The sequence below is a fragment of the Sorex fumeus genome, unplaced genomic scaffold, assembly GCF_029834395.1.
Source record: "Sorex fumeus unplaced genomic scaffold, SorFum_2.1 ptg000037l, whole genome shotgun sequence".
NCBI classification, from domain to species: domain Eukaryota; kingdom Metazoa; phylum Chordata; class Mammalia; order Eulipotyphla; family Soricidae; genus Sorex; species Sorex fumeus.
The window spans coordinates 43,503,865-43,523,894 of NW_026606094.1; the positions used below are offsets into that span (position 1 = coordinate 43,503,865).

General features: G+C 38.6%; 1 protein-coding gene across 1 annotated transcript; it reads right to left on the bottom strand.

The window, feature by feature from the left end:
• Positions 1-840: 840 nt before the first annotated feature.
• LOC130027350 (lanosterol 14-alpha demethylase) lies at positions 841-19,226 on the bottom strand. The gene is made up of 10 exons (XM_056118046.1): positions 18,953-19,226; positions 17,445-17,543; positions 12,489-12,665; positions 10,919-11,045; positions 8,407-8,581; positions 7,333-7,452; positions 6,601-6,796; positions 5,266-5,361; positions 4,479-4,650; positions 841-2,130 (listed from the first exon to the last, which is right to left on the bottom strand). Exons 1-10 carry the CDS (start codon positions 19,124-19,126, stop codon positions 1,952-1,954), a joined length of 1,515 nt encoding a protein of 504 aa, XP_055974021.1. The 5' UTR covers positions 19,127-19,226; the 3' UTR covers positions 841-1,951.
• Between the last annotated feature and the right edge of the window lie 804 nt (positions 19,227-20,030).

Below are 20,030 nucleotides of genomic sequence, written 5' to 3' on the forward strand. Positions count from 1 at the left end.
GTAGTCAAAAAACAGACTATTATAGTAGGATTTAATGCTTATGTCCAGAGGATTCTCTCTTATCAGGATAATTGTAATTTTCATTAGCAAGTTGGTCAAATTCCACATTCTTAAGAGTTCAGGTTACCTGTAGTTACCATTTGAGCTGCTGGGTTCCAGTCAAAGCTGGAGATAAATACACTCTAAAGCATCTAAAGGGGAGGATTTTGAGTAAAGGCTTTTATGATTATCACACATGTCATCCAAGTCTATTCTGCTGTAAGAATGAAGAAAGGAGCAAATGATTGATAAGAATGCTTTTCGGTGTTTTAGGTTTTTCGTGCCTCCCAGCACAAAAGTGGCTCAAAGTGGCCAGAAGGTACGCAGGGCTTTACAAGTGTCAGTTATGTGCACTACCACTTTAAACCACATCTGTGGCATTCAAATGACAAGTATTCTGATCAAATTCATTATACTTCAGTATTTTGACTACCATTCCTCCTTTTACACTATTAATACTAACCAACTTGTTGGTACTACACAATATTTGGTTTGTGGTTATAAGCCATATTGTGGTTATAAGTTATATTGGATATCTAAAACTAGCTGGATCAGGGAAGTAAAGGAATGAAGCCTGGACCTTAAATAGCTTGATGGCCTGAGTTGAAGCCCCAGCTCGAAGTTCATAAAGGAAATACTAACTTGAAAATAGCAATTAACGTTGCCGCTTTAAGGGAAAAAATGTAATTGTTTCTTCTAATAAATTCTAGGTTTCAGAATTCTTTACACTGTCGCACACACACACATAATTCATTAACAACTGTATTTTTCTCAAAGATAAGTTTAATATGGAAGACTTAACAGCAGACATTTGCCTTTACAAAGAGCTTCACATTAGTCCCCTTACCCTCTTAAATGAAACTGTAATGTACATATTTGGCCTCAACCAGTAAAAAGACTAAGGGGTCAGATTACTGGTATCATCCATTCAGTCCCCCCATTGTAAGTTGCTTTTGAACAATTTTACATAATGTAAACACTGATACTACTCCAGAGACCTTGATCATAATACTCATACTTAAAAATCAGAATACCCTGATCTCAGATTGTATGAATTTGCTTGAAAACTTGTTCACCTAAGTTATGTTTTAATTGATGGAACTACACACAGAAACAACCCTATCCGGATTCTCAAGAGGAAGCAAGGAACCATTCTAAGCCTAAGAGAAAAAAAGCCCTTTAGGCATGTCCTTTTGGACTTTGCACAGACATGACCCTACAGAACCAGATATGTAATTAACAGGTGGGTAAATATGTGATATTTATTAATTAGATCCAAGTTGAATGAATAATTCTTAGTAATCATTTTTAGGAAATACAGTTAAGTCAGCCACAGATCTCAATTTCCTATAAATGGTGCTTCCAGTTAAAATAGAAAACATTTTTCTACCCCACTGCTTCATCACTGCTAAGAATCATGTAACACATAGCATACTCTTTTATCCAAAGCTTTAAATGTGAGTTTATTCCTTATCCTTCCATACACACACACATTACCCAGTAAATGAATAAATAACCTATGGCTCCCAAGTATCCCAAGTGTCTTGCAAAATCTAAGATTTGAATACCATGAACATACATTCCAAATGCTCTTAAAATAAATACTTGGAAATTGTGTGACTTAAAATTTACCAATTCCAATATTCCTCTAAGCAATATTAATGAGCTTGATGTCTGTAAAGAAAGCACATGTTGTAAATGCCCAGTACAAAAGTTTTAGGAAATCTCTGAAATACCTTTAGATTTGATGAAACCATTCGGCTAATATAAAAACTAGTAGCTACAGATGCCTATTTTAAATTCCACACTCAAAAAAGAGTAATACACTGTAAGTCATTTGTAAACTCCATTCTCTTCCAATGCTTTTGTAGATTACACTGATGTTTCACTTTTCAGTTCCTTGCAGTCTGTTTCATTTTGACCTTCTTTTGTATCGGATAACTGGGTTTTCAGGGGTGTGAATCATGGTTGTATAATTCACAGCAGGAAAATAGCCATTAACGAGATCAAATTCATATAGACGAAGCATAGTGGACCAAATTGTCTTAATTTGAACATAGGCAAAATTCTCTCCAACACAACGATGACGTCCTGTTTTAAAAAAAAAATTGAAATTCCTCTATAGTTAAGGTGAACAGCAAATAGACCAGAGAAGGTAAAAAGATCACCTTTCTTTTCAGGTTAAACAAAATGTAAATAGTTAATAAAAATCCCAGAAGTTTATCCTCTGAGATTTGGCTCCACAGAGAAATGGCTCAACAGACTGAGAATATACGTTTGCAAATAGGAAGCCCAGGATTGATCCCAAAACCAGCTGATCTAGCCACAGAGCCAAAATAAAACCAAAATAGTCCTAGGAGATTTTTGACATGTTTTTAAGGAAAGTTACACTTATGTATGTAACTATATGACAACTTTTCCAGTTTATCTGAAATTTAAGAGGTGAATGTTACATGTCATTCAATATTAACATGTAACAACTAAGGAAAGCCTTAGTTTACTTTTAAAAGGAATGAATTCTTTTTAGAAGCAACTGATTAAAGATATCTGAACTAGGAATTTACAGAACAACTGTTAAACTCTTATTCAAAAAATAGACTACAAAATTGAATTAACTATGTAACATATACATCAATAGACACAGCACAATCACAAAGTAATATAGGATTCTGAGGTTAGAAATCCTGCCCTGTAAACATCAAATCTCAAATTCAATCCGCACTGGTTTCATATGCATTGATCCAAGAATCTGTTGTGTCTAATCGGTGGTGCTGCAAGTCATTTCCAGTTACACCACAAAGGTGTATAAGCACTACAAAGGATTCAACCCCCAATAAGTACCACAACTAAAAAGATGTGGAAGGTGAGCCATGACCAGGAAATACAACTCTGGCATGTTCATGTGTGAACCCTCAGCAACCCAAGATGAGCAGTACAACCCTAACTTGATGCATCAGCTAAAGAGTGCACTTTCCAAGATAGCTCAGTGGGCTGGAACATATGATTTGCATGTGGTAGGCCTGGATTCAATCCCTGGCACCACATGCTCCCCGAGCACAACCAGAATCCTGAGCATGGAGTCAAGAAATATGGCTAAGTAAATAGTTGCCCCCCTCCCCCCCCCAAAAAAAAATCCTTAGTTGGGGACTGTAGTTCAGCAATCAGGCACTTGCTTCATATGTGAGGCCTCGGGCTCAATCCCTGGCACACAAAAGAAAAAGTGGGTGCGACCACCAGCAAGTATATGTGTATGTAAGTATTACAACAAGGTCTGTCTGTGACCATATTTCATTGCGTAATTATTGCTATTTGCTTTTTCAGTAATGCTGGCCCAATTTATTTTCAGTGTCACATAATTGGCATACCCCATTTTTGGTAAAAAAATATATATATTGGCAGGAAATCTGTGACAATTTTCTGGTGAAAGATAACAAGTGGAGGTCATGAGTATGCAATGAAATATGGTATGTGACCAAACTGACCAATGACAAAGTTATGTCACTTAAAAATTTAAAATAAACCTTAGACACAGCAAGATAGCAACAACAAACCAAAGAAAATCCAATGGGAGAACTGAGCCACACAACCAAGTTGTGGGGAGATGGCTGAAAGGGAGAGGGCACTGGAGTTCTTGGGGGAGGTAAATATGGGTATGGTGTTGGGTATGATGGTGATGGGTATGGTGTTGGAATTTTTTTTTTTCAATCCACACCCAGTAATGCTCAGGGCTTACTCCTGATCTGCACTCAGACATCACTCCTGGTAGGCTTGGGTGCCCTCTAGAGTGTCAGAGATCCAACCCAGGTCAGCAGTGTGCAAGGGAAGTGTCCCTATCCTCTGTAATATTACACTATTGTTCCAGCCCAATGTTAGAACTAGGTACACGGGAAGCCATTGTCAACAGTAAATCACAAAACCTCAAAGTACTTTCATCTTTTCTAAAATGTTGATAATATGATATTTAATCTAAATGATTACATTAATAGAGTGTTCCAGGTTTGTATATTTGTTTTTGGGCTACACCAGGCCCAGGCCATGCTTGGAGCTTACTTCTAGCTCTATACTCAGGGATCACTCTGAGTATATTGGGGCACCATATGGGGTGTAGGAGATCAAACCCAGGTCATTTCCATGAAAGGCAAGCACCTTACCTTCTGTACTATCTCTCTGGCCTGCTCAGTATTTTTTAAAACAATTCAAAACAGTGAGCTATAAAAATTAAATCTAATAAAACCACAAAATGATAAAAGACCTTATATGAGGATTTCCAGAACTATATCCTTTAGTACCTATTTTTCTAACGTGCAAAAATCATACCCTTACAAAAGCTTGCGGGAATGTCCTTATGAGGAAAGGGTCTATATTTAAAATTAAGATTCAAATGGGCTTTTTTTTTATAGGGACATATATGTTATCAGAAACTCAAACTCAAATCTTACCAGCTCCAAATGGTATGTAGGCAAATTTCTCTCTTGATGCTGGATTATTTTCCTGTAAGTAACGGTCAGGATTATAGTCCAGACGTTCAATCCATGAATCTTTAAGTCTCTGGTTGACCGTGGGAGAAACACACACCTGATGTCCTGGAGGAATGGTATACCCTGCTACAGTCTACAAATAAGATGAACATTATTACATAATTTTGAAATATTCAACCATAAAACCAGATCAGTATAATAAGGCATTGGCATACATTAGATAAACATATATTTAATAGCTAAAGAGTATTACCTCTATTCTCTTTTTTTTTTTAACCAGGTAAAAATACAGCTTTAATTAAAAAATTTCCAAGTGACTCATCATTGGACCAGAGTATTTATAGATTAAAAAAAAGGGCATAATGTGTCAAAAACAGCATCTGATTTTAAAGAGCCTCTCAGGGCTTGGATATGACTCAATGATGAAACACAAAATTATGTATGAGATTCTAGGTTCAATCACTGGTAGAAAGGGGAAACAATGAGCCTTTCACAATTTGACATATACTTAAACACAGCCTAAATTTTAAAAAAATAACACATTATTTAAAAAGTTCTATTTTTAAAACCCTAAAAAATAACAAATATCAGCAATTATGTAAAACCATATTATATATCAAAATTAAGAGATTGAAAATTATGTAAATTTTGCCTTTGTAACTAAAATTTTCTTCCTTGATGTTATCAGATTTTATCACTTTGGTAAACAAAATCTGGGAGCATGAAGAGATATTTAGAAGAGACTCACCTGAGGAGTTTTGGCCATTCTCATCATGGTCATAATAGGAGGTCTAAGTCTTAATGTTTCTTTTATACAGCGATCCAGTAAATTTAGGTCCTTGAGCTAATAAAGAAAATACATACTTAAATTTTGCAAGTACTTAATCATCAGAAGTATATACAATTATTTAAAATTTACAGATTATCACAGACTACCTAAGGACTAGGGAGAAAGTTCAAAGGGCTAGAGCATATGGTTTGCATATGGGTTCAGTCCCAGGAGCCAAATGATCACCACATAAGGTGCTATGTTAGCCCCAAAACAAAGAAAACTTACAAAAGAACTTATATTCTGACACAGATCTAACAGGCTCAGGCTTACTGAAATATCTTCTATTTCTCCACACAGTCAATAAAGATTATGAGGGCATGAGAACAATAAGAGATCACAATGATCACTAGTCTGAAAACACGAAAAGGAACTGGAAGATAGTCCAGCTTAGCATGTACTTGACCCAAATCTGACCCCTGGCACCACTGGCCTCCTGAACACTATGTTGGGTGTGGCTCAAAGGCCCCAGTGACGCCTTGGGTGCTGCCAAGGCCTGAGCAGGACCACATTCTCACTTTGAACCACTAACCTGGTTGGGTAAGAATCGCCCTAGACCCACTAAACACTGCTTGGGAGTCACCAAAATAAAAACAGTATTAGTGAAAGTTACTAGTTTTTCAAAATTCTAGAAATTTAACCAAAGGTCTGTAACAATTGAAGGAAAAATCAAGAAAAAAGCTTGGTGAGAACAGCATGCTCTCTGGTATATAACTTATACTTCTTGCTCTCCCTAGAGAGGCTTGGTAACAAACAGCCTGCTATTACAATAGCTTTGGAAATAAGCAATTGGAAATTACTAGAGAAGTTAAGCCAACTTGTGAAAAAAATAATCAGCAGAAATTATTTAACATTACTGCCACTATCACTTGTTTTTATTTTGTTTTTATTTTAAATGCACAGATCATTCTGGGCCTGCAGAATTCTAAGTAATTCAGAGGCTTCACTTCAAAAAACGAAATACAACAAACATATAATATTACTCTTTCTCAGGTGCCAGACTGAACCAGAGAAAAAGAGTCCTAAGGAAACAACCCCAAGAATCCACAAATGAACCTAAACACACTGAAAAAAATTTAATATCAAGAAGGAACCATATCAGGCTATTTCAGGGAGACATATGGGCAATTTTCTAAAAATCAAAGAACTAGTCAAGTTAATCTAAGAATTAATACTATATAAACGGTCTCTTTCTACAAGTAACCACTGATACTAAAAGTCTTGCGGCAATAATGATACTAAATATCTACAAACCTGATCATAAGATAAAGGAGGGAGGTCCTCTCCACAAACTGTTTTCTGTTCTAGATAACATTTTTCTTGAAGTGCTTTGTCTCTGGCCAAAAAGAAGCCCATCCAGGAACTAGTAGTTGAGGAGGTATGCTGCCCTGCCAGGAGCAGTCCAATAAGCATGCCAGCTATTTCCTCATCTGTCAAAGGACGCCCATCTCTGCAGAATGAACACACACACACACTAACGTTTCAACAGATATCTTTCATCTTCAACACTTAAGGATGCTTAATGAGAAAATCTCTTAGGCATAATGGTTCTTGATGACTCCTTGACCATCGCAAGTCACATAATTCATTTCCCATTAGGGAAAAAGAGACAAAGATATTTTTGTTACAAAAAAAAAGTTTTGGCAGTTTATTAGCACACTTTTCATCACTCCATCATCAGGATTTTACTAAGGCCCACTATCTAACTTCTATCTCATTCCCTTAGGGGGCAAAAAAAAAAAATCAACCAAACAACCAAAGATTAGAAATTTAAGAAATATATAAAAGTCAAAGTACTTGTTAATCCCCAGCACAGGGCCAGAAATAGCCCCTGAGTAGCCCGAACTATGCTCCCCTACCCCCCCAATAAATTCCAAAGATTATTAATTTTCTAGTATCATTACTTCTTAACAAGAAATATTATTTAATTGTATTCTAACGTGTAATTTTTGGTTTCATCTTAATATTGATCTGAATAGATCTTACTTGTAAGTAGAATCAAGTAAAGTTTGGAGGATGTCATCTATTTTTTCTTCGGAATTTCTGCGTTTCTGTATTGCCTTGTAAAATATATTCTTCATCTCTCGATGAGCTCTATCTCTGCGCCTATAGTTAGATAAAATTAAGATAAAACAATGCTTCTAAGCATCAAATTTACTTGAAAATAAGATTTTGCATAAAGCAATCTTATTTAACTTTAATGACTAAAATAATAATGAGGATATGTGTGTATATGTATATATAAACATATCGACATATATAAACATACAGAGATACATCTTGATTTTTACCTGTGTTCTAATAGTCTAGAAAAAAACACAAATGATTCTCTTTAAAATCATTTTCCAGTTCACCAGAAAATAGAATACTTTTAAATTAACCATGAAATTCCAATTTTAACCAAATTATTTGAGCAGGAAAGTCACTGTGGCTCTTATCCAAGATTTAAGGTTTAAGTAAGCAGCATTTAGGATTACTGAGATCTAGGATACTAACTAACTCATATAGTATTTCATTCTACTTTTAGCCTGTAAAATAATATAGTTTTGTGGGGACACAAAATTACTAGTAAGCCAGCAAACAGACTCTGAATCTGTAAGCTTTAAAGTAGGGAGCTTGCTCTACTTTAATCTATAATTACAGGTTCAATATTAGTGTGCTACAATGAACTACTCACTTTATCCTCTTGTAGGCAGATATAATAGCCTTCATTCACAGATAGCTGCATAAAAATCACAGCCACTGGGCAGTAGAGCTGATAACCTCACTACCTACTCCCTCTGATCATGCCTTTTCATAAAAACTGCTGCCCTGCTTCATTTTTATGACTGTTCTTAAGGATCAGTTGTAATACTAAAAACAAAAGAAAAATTTTATTGCTCAATGGTATAAAACAAATAACTTTTTAATAAACTAAAGTGTCATTTTTTAAATGAATTCACTATATAAAGAATGCCTGGCTTGAATAGAGAATAATGATCTCCATCCATTTTATGTTTTATACCTTTATTAATGTATTGATACAATTAAATAAATCGAGCTTAGTTTCCTTCTCCATACCTGAAACTAGGCAAAGGGAGCCAACCTGGCAGTAGCCAGGCTGCGTGGCTGAAACCTCCATCCAAATCCGCATACAGTTGTGCCACCTTCTCATTGAGTTGGCTTCTGATTTCCTTTCCATGTAAACAATGACTAGCTGTCAAAATTATAAGCTCAGAAAGAGCTTCAAACAAATCTAGATAAAGAAAGATAATTGCCAAAACTTTAATAAACGTTTTATTAGAGATACAAAAACATAGAGAAAAACTGAACACTCAAGAACAACGATCCTGTTCACACCATCAAAAGAACCTATAATGAGATCAGAGAGATCATACAAGGGTTGGGGCGCTTGCCTTGCATGAGGCTGACCCCAGTTCAAACTCTGGTACCATATACCCCAGGAATCACCACAAGGGGGCCCTGAGCACAGAGCCAGAAGCCCTGAGCAAAACCAGATATGGCCTCAAAAAAGTTTAGAGGCTGGAAGGCAGCAGCTCTAGTGGTACAACATCATGTATAGCATGTTGAGGCATTAAGTTCAAATCTTGGTACCACCCCACACACTCAACGTCAATCCCAGAGATAACTGGAGCACATAAATGTGTGTGAACTAGAGTCATCACAAAAGCAAGAAAGAAAAAAAAGAGGGAGAAATAATTTTTCAAAATTCAAAATGACCCACTTCCCTACAAAGAAACACTGGGAATAAACCAGAGCAGCTGAAAGCCTTCACTGAATCTGAGCAGTGATGCAGCCTCTGACTCTATCATTGAACCATCCAGTCCAGTGGCTTAGTACTGCATAAAGAGGCCCTCAGAGCACTGCCTATGAGGCCCAAAAATTAATCAAATTTTAAAAAATTATTCAGAGTCAGAGAGACATCTCAACATACAGGAACATATGATCGGCATGCAGGAGGCCTTGGTTCAATTCTCTATCCCCTGGGTATAATTCCAAATACTCATTTTTTTAACAACTAAAATTTTTTATCTATGTCTCAAGCAGATTTACCATATCAAAGTAACAACTGCATCATTTAAGTAAAGACTGTAAAAGTTTAGCACAAAGCCTGACACACAGAAAGTAAATCTTAGCTCTTCCAAACACAGCCAGGAAAAAACCCCAAACAGTAAGCCAGGAGTAGCCCCCCCAAAAAGTGCAGAGTATGGCCTGAAAGTCAAATAAATTAACAAATAAATTAAAATTATTCAATCAATGGTCTACTTTTTAACGCCTTGGTCACCAAATGAACTTCTAATTATTATTTGGCTTTCAAAATAGTTTAACAATGGCGGTGGGTGGAATACAGCAAGTACTCTTTTGTTCTTGGTGCTATAATTATGTCATTTGTTTGAATTTACTATTATCAAGTATTACATTAGCTTCTTCTGTGGTAAAAATTGTTTCACGTATCAATATTAGGTGTAGTTAATAAAATCAGAGGTCAGCAATAGCTCCATGGTAGAGTGCCTGCTTTGTAGGCATGAGCTGCGAGTTTGATTTTTGGCACCACCTTATATGCTAAGTCATCCGTGAAGGCAATACAGCCTGTGATAGCTGACACAGTGAAGTGTGTGCACCCCCATCTAAAGTGCATGAAACCGGGAAGCAATGCAACTAAAAAGTAAGCACCACAGTCAGGTGTGAGACCTCCTATGACAACAAAAAGGGATGAAGGAAATTAATAACTATTTATATGAAATTTCTAGACCTTTCATAAAAGCTGAAGACCCAGGGAGGGGTCTTAGCTCCCATGCTGCCTCCTATTATGGGGATGGCAATAGTCTCTAAAAACACCACCTAATGAAGTCGAATACAAAGACTCGATTCACAGAAATATTCAAAAGCTATCTAAAGATAATAGATTTTAAAAGATATCTATTGAGGGGCCGGAGTACAGCAGGTAGGACGTTTGCCTTGCATGCAGCCAATCCTGGTTTAATCCCTGGCATCCCATATGGTCTCTCTGTGCACAGCCATGAGTAATTTGTGAGTGCAGAGCCAGGAGTTAACACCTGAGTATCGCTGGGTGTGACACAAAAAGCCAAAATAAATAAAAATAAAAGATTTCTATTGAAAATGGCTGAAATTTAACTTTTGTTCAAAATAAGCCATATCTTAATAATTTTCATGGAGTAAAACGTTACCAAAATATTAGATAAGAGTATTACATATGTGAATAAATCTGGACTTTCACTTGCCCATGGCGGGGGAGGGGGGAATTATGTAAAATTTTAAAATAGCCCTGCAATGTTTCACATTTATTTTACTTCAAAATTTAATCTGAAATAATTTCTCTTTTATGTGCACAAATGAACTTTAATAGGCATGTTGTACTACGCAAGCAGCAAGAATTACTTCTTAGATCCTTTTAATTCCATGGAAATAGTAACATTTTCCTTTCTCAGTCTAAGATGGTTTTACATATCTTGTAGTTTATTTTATATATAACACACACATATTCTTAAATTTCTAATCACAGAAAAGTGAAAATAGCAGAACAAATACAAAACCAGAATGTTTTGCTTACTTTTTTCTCCACTTTCTCCCCAACTTTCAAAGTACTCCTTTGTTTCTTTTTCAATTATAGAAACATGCTGTTTAAAATGGGCTATGTTGAGGCCACTTTTTAACATTTTCTTCTGCTCTAAGAAAACCTTAAAAAAAAATTAAGCATTATTTAAAATACAATTCTGTGTTACCTCGATGGATTTTGTTGGACCCACTGAGTTACTACCACTCTCTCAAAAGAAAACCACCTTCTGAAAGTGTGAAAATAAAGTTAAAGGATTTTTTTTTTTTGAGTCACTGTGAGATAGTTACAAAACTGTTCATGAGTTAAAGGATTTTCAAATCTTTATCACATGTGGGAAACAGCACATCCAGGCATCCACCAGTAGTAACATGCAGAAGACACATACTACCCGGACTCTAGAGAAATGATCAATTAAGAGCCCCAACTTCTGCCTTCTTTCTTATGTACCTTCCTCCCACTCCCACCTCCAGGATTCCTTTTCCTCTTTTTCCATTTTCTAATCTTACAGCCTAACCCAGAGGCCAACATTATCTCCCAAAACTTCATTATATTTCCAGGTGTTTTTCATTTTCCTTCACGTATTCTCCTATTTTCTTCGTCCCAACAAGTTCCCATTTTACTATAACTTCCAGGATTTTAATTAAAGTATAATCTTATTTATGAAAGGATAAAATAAGTTCACATGAAGACAACTAGTGACTTTAGCCCTATGGTCTCTATTTTATGAAGCAGATAAACTATGAGAAATGAGTAGCTATATCTGAGCAGTGGGATTTATCAGGACTTAGAAGAAACCCATATATTCTGCCACACCTCTCCTTCCCTGCAAATACAACTATGTCTTACCTGTTGTATTTATCTATTGTTTCTTATTTGGTTAGGGAGTTCAAAGCCAAAGCACTCACCAAAAACTATCAATTATCAGATTTGTGTTACATTACTTGTAGCACTTTGACTTTATCGAAGGTTGTTTGATTTAGGCCATGCTCATGGCCTACACCTATCTCAGTGCTTATAGATCAATCCCAATGGTACTCGAGGATGATGTAATGCCAGGAATCTCCTGCATTATCTAACTGGCCCCTTGTTTTTATAATCAAGAAGAAATGACACAAAGTTCTGAAGACAGCACTCTCCAAATCCAGAAGAATGCTTATAAAGGAATTTCCGGCAGGAGATTCTCCTGATGAAATATTGGGCTTTTAAGTCATGCACTTGAAATCATTAATCTGCTAAGTTGTTATTAATTCTCTTTACTATACAAGAAGTCCCCTAAAATTGCTGGGCCAGCAACTAACTAAAATACCTGCTGTCTGCTAGCTGTGTGCGGGTTTCCTCCTTCTTAATACTATCTTGTGATTTTCCAAATTTCTTTGTGCACTTCAGGGGAAGTGCTGGGGAGGCGGTTGGATATCAAAAATGGAACCCAGGGCCTAATTCTACCCAACCCCTTCTTCAGACTTTTAATCAAAGAACAAATTGTTATATTTAAATATATATACTACTAGTCATAATTATTTGATTTATAACAAGATTTGTCTTTCCTCAAGATAATGTTACCTACTGGATTTGGTACATCATAGGCGACGCCCTTCCCAAATACAGGTGTTGTCAGACGGCTATAAACATCCTCGGCATTCAGGTCTTCATTCTTACTATTAAAAAGCAGTGCAGCGGCATCACTCCCCAGAAGGTAAGTAAACGTCTTGCCCACCATAGTAAAACTAAAAACAGGTCCATACTAAAGAGAAAAGAACCAGTCATTCAAATGTCTCTAAAAAAATATGTAACTCTAAGAACACTAACTCCTTAAATCACAAAATATGCAATTAAAAATAAAAACATTCATAAACTTCAGTGCACATCTTTTGATTCTGTCCAAATTTATAATTATGTCAACCTTGTTGCAAATGGGACATTAACCTAGCTTTTTATTCTTTTTCTTTTTGTTTATACTGAAAATATTTTCTTTCAGACACTGTAATGTTTATAACTTATTTGTCATTATTGGATATGTAGGAAATGTGTCCATTTCTCAGTAATAGATAATTCCATAATGAACATCTCTGAGAACAGTTTTTTTCACCTTTGGTTCAAGATAAAATTTATAGGTAAGGGACAGAAGATATGGATTTTCCTATGAAATTTGCTACATGAAGACACCAAGAGGATTGGTTATCATTTTGTTTGTCTTCTTGTTGTGTTTTGCGCCACACCTGGCAGTGCTCAGGGTTTACTCCTGGTTCTGTGTTCAAAGATCACTCCTTGCAGGGCTCGGGGAGCAGCTGAGGTGTCCGGAATTGAACTCAGGTCAGGTGCATGCAAGGCACCTTCCCACTATCCTATTGCTCCAGTTCCTGTCATCAGTTTTATCATTGTCCCAGAAACATTAAATGATTTCATTTTCTATTAATCTTACTAAATGTTAAGTGCTTTATCTTGCAGTATTTTGCTTATTATTATAAAAAATTAGGTAGTGGCGATATAATTGTGAACTGCTGTCAATGACTAATAAAACTGTCTACTGGAAACATACAACTTAACAAATAATTACTAAATGTATATATAAAATTGTAAATGTGACAATATTATACAAAGGGAAGCAATTCTGTAATAAATCAGCCACAAAAGAGAGACCTAAGAATGCAAAAGACACCTGAGCTGATAGTGTTAGTATAAGGGCCAAATAAGGACAAAGGTCCCAAAGATAAAAGAGAGGGTTCAAGGATAAGATGAAGGCTGGCACTGGCAGAACCTAGGATATATAGCACATTGTTAGTTGGATTCAGGATGCTTTTTCCTTGCAAACAACGGATAGTTATGGAGGATTTAAAGGGCATGGGAAAGACAGCATCGTGTATTTTAAAAGATCCCTTTAGGTACTACATAGGGAAAGGGAGAGACAAAAGCAAAAAGATGCAAAGGAACAACTAAAGCCTCGTGTAAAACCTAGTGATAAGAACTTTTGTACAGGGCAGTGGCGATAAAAATGTAATAATTATTTTGGAGAGAAACTCTGTAGATCTTATAACAGACTGACAGAAAGCGAGGAAAGTATCAAGAATGGATTCTAGTCTTCCAGTTCTAACAAAATGGGACGAACAGTGGCCAGAGAGATAACAGAGGTTAAGGCACTTTCCTTGCATGTGTCCAACCTTGATTCACTCCCCAACACCACCAATAGTCCCTGAGCACAAATCCAGGAGTAAGCCCTGAGCACTGTTTGGTGTGACCCACCAAAAAAACAAATTGAAAACACTAGAATAATTATGAAAACAGGATAACTAAGATTAGAGATAACCAGCAACAGAAAACAAATTGTCTACTGTTGCCTTTTCAGCAGATCTGAGTGTTGGGGTAAAATCTCAAATAATAATGGTGGGTCTGGTGTCAAAATATTGAATGTGATCAAAGTAGAGAGAGAGTAGTGTGGAAATTATCTGCCCCACAGGTAGGGGTAGGGTGTGGGATGGGGGTATACTGGGGCTGTTGGGGGTGCAGAATGGGCACTGGTGAAGGTACGGGTGTTTCACTGTATGACCAAGACTTAGACCCGAAAGCTTTGTAACTGCTCTCAAGGTGATTCAATAAATAAAATTATAAAAAAATTTAAAAAAATCAAAATTTTGACTTTGCACCAACTAAGAATCATGTAGAAGTTAAATATCCAGGCTAGCAGCTTGGAGAAAAGACCTTACGCATAAACATTAATTTGGGTAACATCTATCCACAGTTGGAGCTGAAGGGAGGAACCAACTCCCCTAGAAAAGAATTAAGGCCTAGGACCAAACAAAGAAAACCCTAATAGCAAATGGTCAAGCATGAACCTACAAAATGAGTTAAAAAAATAGTCAAAGATATAGGATGAAAAAAAAAAAGATATAGGATGAAAGAAAAAATAAAACACAAGAAGAGTAGTCATTAGCAACAAACACATAAGAGAACAAGTTCATTCATTGAATTAAGACATGGAGATCACCAAGAAAAGAGAAAGCCAGACTAGAATAAATACCAAGTGGTCTTGAAATATAGTTCACACAGACTATATTTAAGAGGGTCCTTAAGAGGGGAGAGACCTTGGCAGGAGACTAGGTGGTAGTAAAGACTGATCTTTTTAAATGAAACGTTGGCAATGCTTTAAAAAATAAAAAAAATTAAGTTCCTACTGTAAGTCATAGCATACGGTTCCAGAGACAAAAAAGAAAACGCAGTTTAGCCTCCCATAGAAGACAAAATAGTATAACAAAATCAAGGCGATAGTGCATAGTGAGCAAGGATCAGTGACAAAATTCTTGTGTCAGACTTCCTGGGTGCAACTCCTAACTCTTTCACCTACTAGTTAAATGACCTTAGTTCTAGAGTAGAAATTTAATGTTGAGTGCTTTGCTTCCCTTTATCTGTGCCTATAAAATGGGCATTAAAACAGTACCTATGCTGAGGACAGGGAGAACTCAAAGGGCTGGAGCTCATGCTCTGCATGCAAGAGGCCCAGGTTTCATCCCCGGCACTTCATGGTACCCCATGCACTGCAGGGAGTGGTCTCCAAATACCAACTCTGGGAGTAGCCTCTCAGTGGACTGCTAAGAATGGCTCCAAAGCAACTCCAGGGCTGGAGCTCAGCAGGCCAAAGGGTATGCTTGACACGCACAAGTCCTGGGTTTGATCTCAACTACCATCAGGAGCAAATCCCAAACTCCAAGCTGTGAATCACTGGGTATGGCCCCAAAACCAAAACCAGAAAACAATAATTCATAGAATTGTTCTAAAATTTTAATTCTGTATACATATGTAAATTATGGTAAATATTATAAGTGTACATATATGCAATATATGTGTATATTATGTGCCTATGATGACTGTTTATTAGAGACTACAAATTTAAAGTAACTTACTATAATAAAGCACTTTGTTTTAATATTATTACTAAAGGCACAATTTTGGAAATCAAGTTGTATGTGAATCATGCTTGATCATTAGCTAGGATTCTATAAAATAATTCTCAGTTTTGCCATCAATAAAATGGACGTACCAGACAGGATATCTGTGTAGCTTCAGAGGTATCACTGAAACACTAGCATCACTGAATCAAAGAACTACTGGTATAAAGTAAGTTACCTTATAATTGGGCTGGAGAGATAGCATATCGGGTAGAGCATTTGCCTTGCACGCGGCCAACCTGGGTTCGATTCCTTCGCCCCTCTCGGAGACCCGGCAAACTACCAAGAGTATTCCGCCCGCATGGCAAAGCCTGGCAAGCTACCCGTGACATACTGGATATGCCAAAAACAGTAACAACAAATCTCACAATGGAAACGTTACTGGTGCCCGCTCAAGAAAATCAATGAACAATGGGAGGACAGTGCTACAGTGCTACCTTATAATTATTAGTGTAAAATAAAGAAATGGGATAATATAGTTATAAGAAGGGTTGTATGTTTGAAATTGAAAACACAAGAGAGTTCCCATTGGATGGTATGTAATCTCTGTATAGTGGAGGTAAGTTGTCTGTTTTGATAAAGGGATAGGAAGAGTCAGAAGTTTAGAAAGGCGGAGGTAGCACTTAGTCATAGCAGTGAGTAGGAAAATCAACCTCAAGAATTAACATGGTTGTGGAACAGTGTTCCAAGTTCTTCCAAAGATGGTAATGAGGAAATTAGGAAGGAATTAATCTGCTATAAGGAAGAAGAAAAGGAGAAGCAGTATCACTCCCATCCAAGTTTAGGATTTTACCAGTATCATGATGTGATCCAGGGGCAAAGAAGTTTAAGACAGTGGGAAGAGTCTACTGAAATGATGGATCATGGACCCAAAAGTGGATAAAGGAAAATAAGAGTGATAAATCAAGAAAAAGTAAGGTAAAGGTAAAGGCCCTCCCGTTGTTCATCGATTTGCTCGAGCGGGCCAAGTAACGTCTCCATTGGAGACTTTGTTGTTACTGTGTTTGGCATATCGAATACGTCACGGGGAGCTTGCCAGGCTCTGCCCTGCGAGCGAGATACTCTCAGTAGCTTGCCGGGCTCTCGGAGAGGGGCAGAGGAATCGAACTCGGGTCAGCCATGTATGCTGGCTGCGTGCAAGGCAAACGCCCTACCGCTGTGCTATAGCTCCAATGAGATAATAAACTAGAATCTCTCATAAGATAAAAAAAAAAGTTTAGTTGAGCAAAGAATAAGTTTTTGTTTTCAAAAGACAGAATGCCCAACTTCATAATCTGGAGGTGAAATAATGGACTTGTGAAATGAAATGGCTAAACTGGTACAAGAAAATTCACTGGAAAGAAGGGCAAAGGTCTTAGTGGCCACAATTCTGTGGCTGAACAGTGGAACTGAAGTCATAATCACCTCAGCATATGGGAAGGAAGGTCTCCGAGACCCCTCCAGCTTTTAATTAATCTGCCCAATTTAATGTACTTTAAATAACAGTTAAGATAGAACTTAAGGTAGAACTTTTTAATCTTTTGCCATTTAAGAGAATATTGTGGAAAACACTAATTTTTTTTCTAATGATTTGAAATGCTTACCTTCTCATATGCATTTTCTAGGAATTCAATTGGACTTTTCCCAAATGCTATGGCATGTCCCAGGAATGGAATTGGGGAAAAAATGTATGGTGGACTTTTCTGCAAGGGAAAATAAAAATTACTTTCATTTAATGTTTCATTTTAAGAGAATCCCTGTTCAATGACTAAATAAAAATTTCCAATAATACTAAAGTTACCCCAAAATAAAGCATCACAAGTAAAAGTACAGTTAAACTTCGAGGTATCTTTGGAAAGTAACCAAAGTAAACAGAAATTCAAAACATGGTGTAAAATAAATAGACTAACACAAGCATACTATAGCTATAAATGGTGTATACAATTCTTAATATGGCTCTGGTTTCCTAAACTCTATTTTCTACACCACTTATTAGTACCATTCAATTTTAGTTTTAATATCGTAGAAAGTATAGAAAAAGATACAGTAACAGAATATAACTAAAAAATATTTAAGAAACTACACATATCAGTAAATAGAACACATCTGATACTTTTCTCCTTGCAAATGGACTAGATCCACTGATTTTAAAGAGTAAAATGGCAGAAACTCTTTAGGACTTAAAAGATACCTTGGATGACCCCAAATGAGCCTTGTAGATTACAACCTTGAGTCTCCAGCAAACCAAACTCGCAAATACGAAAAAGAATAATACTCCTCAGATCTTTGACGAATTAATAAGGGGCACTAGAAACTCTTAGGTAACGGTAACAACCATCTCAAAACACTAACACTTCCTCGCAAATCCCAAGGGTAGGGAAAAAATGCTGTCTACTAGCGTTATGCACTATTTTATTTTATGGGAGAGGGCGGTAGGGGAAAACGGGGCCACACCCAAGTGCTACGTTCTTACTCCTGGCTCTGAGTCCAGGAGTGATTCCTGGCCGGGCTCTGGGGAACCAAATGAGGTGCCAGAGATGGAACCTGGGTCCACCGCGTGCAAGACAAGCTCACTAGCCACCTGGCCAACCGTTTTTAAACAGTCTACTGTCATTAAAAGTTTAAAGGCTACTTGGGGGTGGGTGATTAAGGATGCATTCACCAAATATACTACTTGAAGAGCACTCCAAATCAATACCACTCTACCAAACTGCAACCTATGCCTCTTGAAATAAAGCGCCATGAGGCTAATGCCACAGCCCAGGGATCACTGAAAAGGGCGGCCATTAGCCGGCCAGTCAGGTCACTGGAGCTACCGGTGGTGTGGCCGGCACAGCCATCACGACGGACCACAAACCCCTCCAGCAAGACTCCGGCCAGCAGAGACCCCAAGCCGGAAAGGCCTAAGACAAGGCACGACAGCCACAGTTCAAGCCACCATAAGGCCCTCTACTTACCCCCATCTCCCCTCACCCCGGCCCGCCCAGTCCCCAGCGCAGCTGCCACAGCACCGCGATCGTCTCCATCCCCGCTACGACCCAAGGCCGCCGGAGGGGCCCCCGCCGCTAGACCCCTGCGGTAGGGAATAGGGGGAGTATGTGTGTGCACGTACCGCCCCAGCAGGTAGAGGGGCCAGGTGACCGACAGCAAGGCGGAAGAGGTAGACGAGGCTGAGCGTAAAGGCGCAGGCGAGCAGCAGCATGGATAGAAGGTTGCCACCGGTCACCTGCTCCATCGCCTGCCCCAACACCGACCCACCCGCCTGCAATAAGCCCAGCAACACCATCCCGAGGCCGCCGCCGCCGCTGCTGCTTCAGCTCTCCGGAGATGCTGGAGGCCGAGGTCGCCGCTGCTTCTCCAATTCGACCCGGCCAGAGAAGCGGGCCAGATGGGCGATGGAGGCGGCCCCGGCCTCCAGGTCTCCTACTAAAGCCAATCCCACCCCCTACTCCCGGCTCCCTCGCGCGCCACCCGGCGCGTCACGGACGGGGGCGGGGCCGCTCGCAGGCCACGCCCCTTAAGTAGGTCTCTCGATGCTGATGTCTCCTTGCGCCGTTAGAGGGGGCCTGAATAAGCAGGCTGTACCTAGGATACAAATGGCACAGACATGGAAGCAAATGTAGGAGAAAGGAGAGATCATCCCCAGAGGAGAGCAGGCCACCAAGTCTCTGTTCCCCTCGGTTAGGGGCGCCAGGACACGAGGCCGGGAGGAGCTGGGCGGAGGGATCTCGGGAGGAGGTTGAGGCGGGACGGCTCGAGGAGGACCCGAGCTCTGTGATTGCACCGCGGGAGCGTGAGGTGATCTCGTCTTATGTGGCGTCAGCTGGGTCGCTGGCTGGAGCGCCGCCCCGTGCCTCAGCGTTCGAACCCGCGGCACCTCACGGCCGCTTGTGGTGACACGAGAATTTCACCAGATAGTTGCGGGAGGGGAGCCCGTGAAAGATGTCTCTTCACAGTGATGGGTGGGACTAGGAGATCAGGCCCTCCCTAACCCAATTAAATCAGCCTGACTGGCCATGAAGGTAATAAATATATTTTGGTTATTTGGTATGCTGGATAATATGGAAAGCGGTTCTTCAGAATAAATTTCGAATGTTACAGAACACGGTGAACTCTGAGGTAGCCTTCCCACAAGAACACGAGTTTGGCCGCAGAGCAGCTAGAGTTTGAAGCCAAATGCAGCCCCCAAC

What these genes read in the sequence shown, in the direction of transcription:
- LOC130027350 (XM_056118046.1), bottom strand. Translation starts at nt 19,126, where the DNA reads ATGGTGTTGCTGGGCTTATTGCAGGCGGGTGGGTCGGTGTTGGGGCAG. An exon ending in CCTATGATGTACCAAATCCA is followed by an intron (nt 11,046 to 12,488) that starts GTAGGTAACATT and finishes TTTTTTTTTAAG; the next exon opens with GTTTTCTTAGAGCAGAAGAA. An exon ending in GGGAGAAAGTGGAGAAAAAA is followed by an intron (nt 8,582 to 10,918) that starts GTAAGCAAAACA and finishes TTCTTTATCTAG; the next exon opens with ATTTGTTTGAAGCTCTTTCT.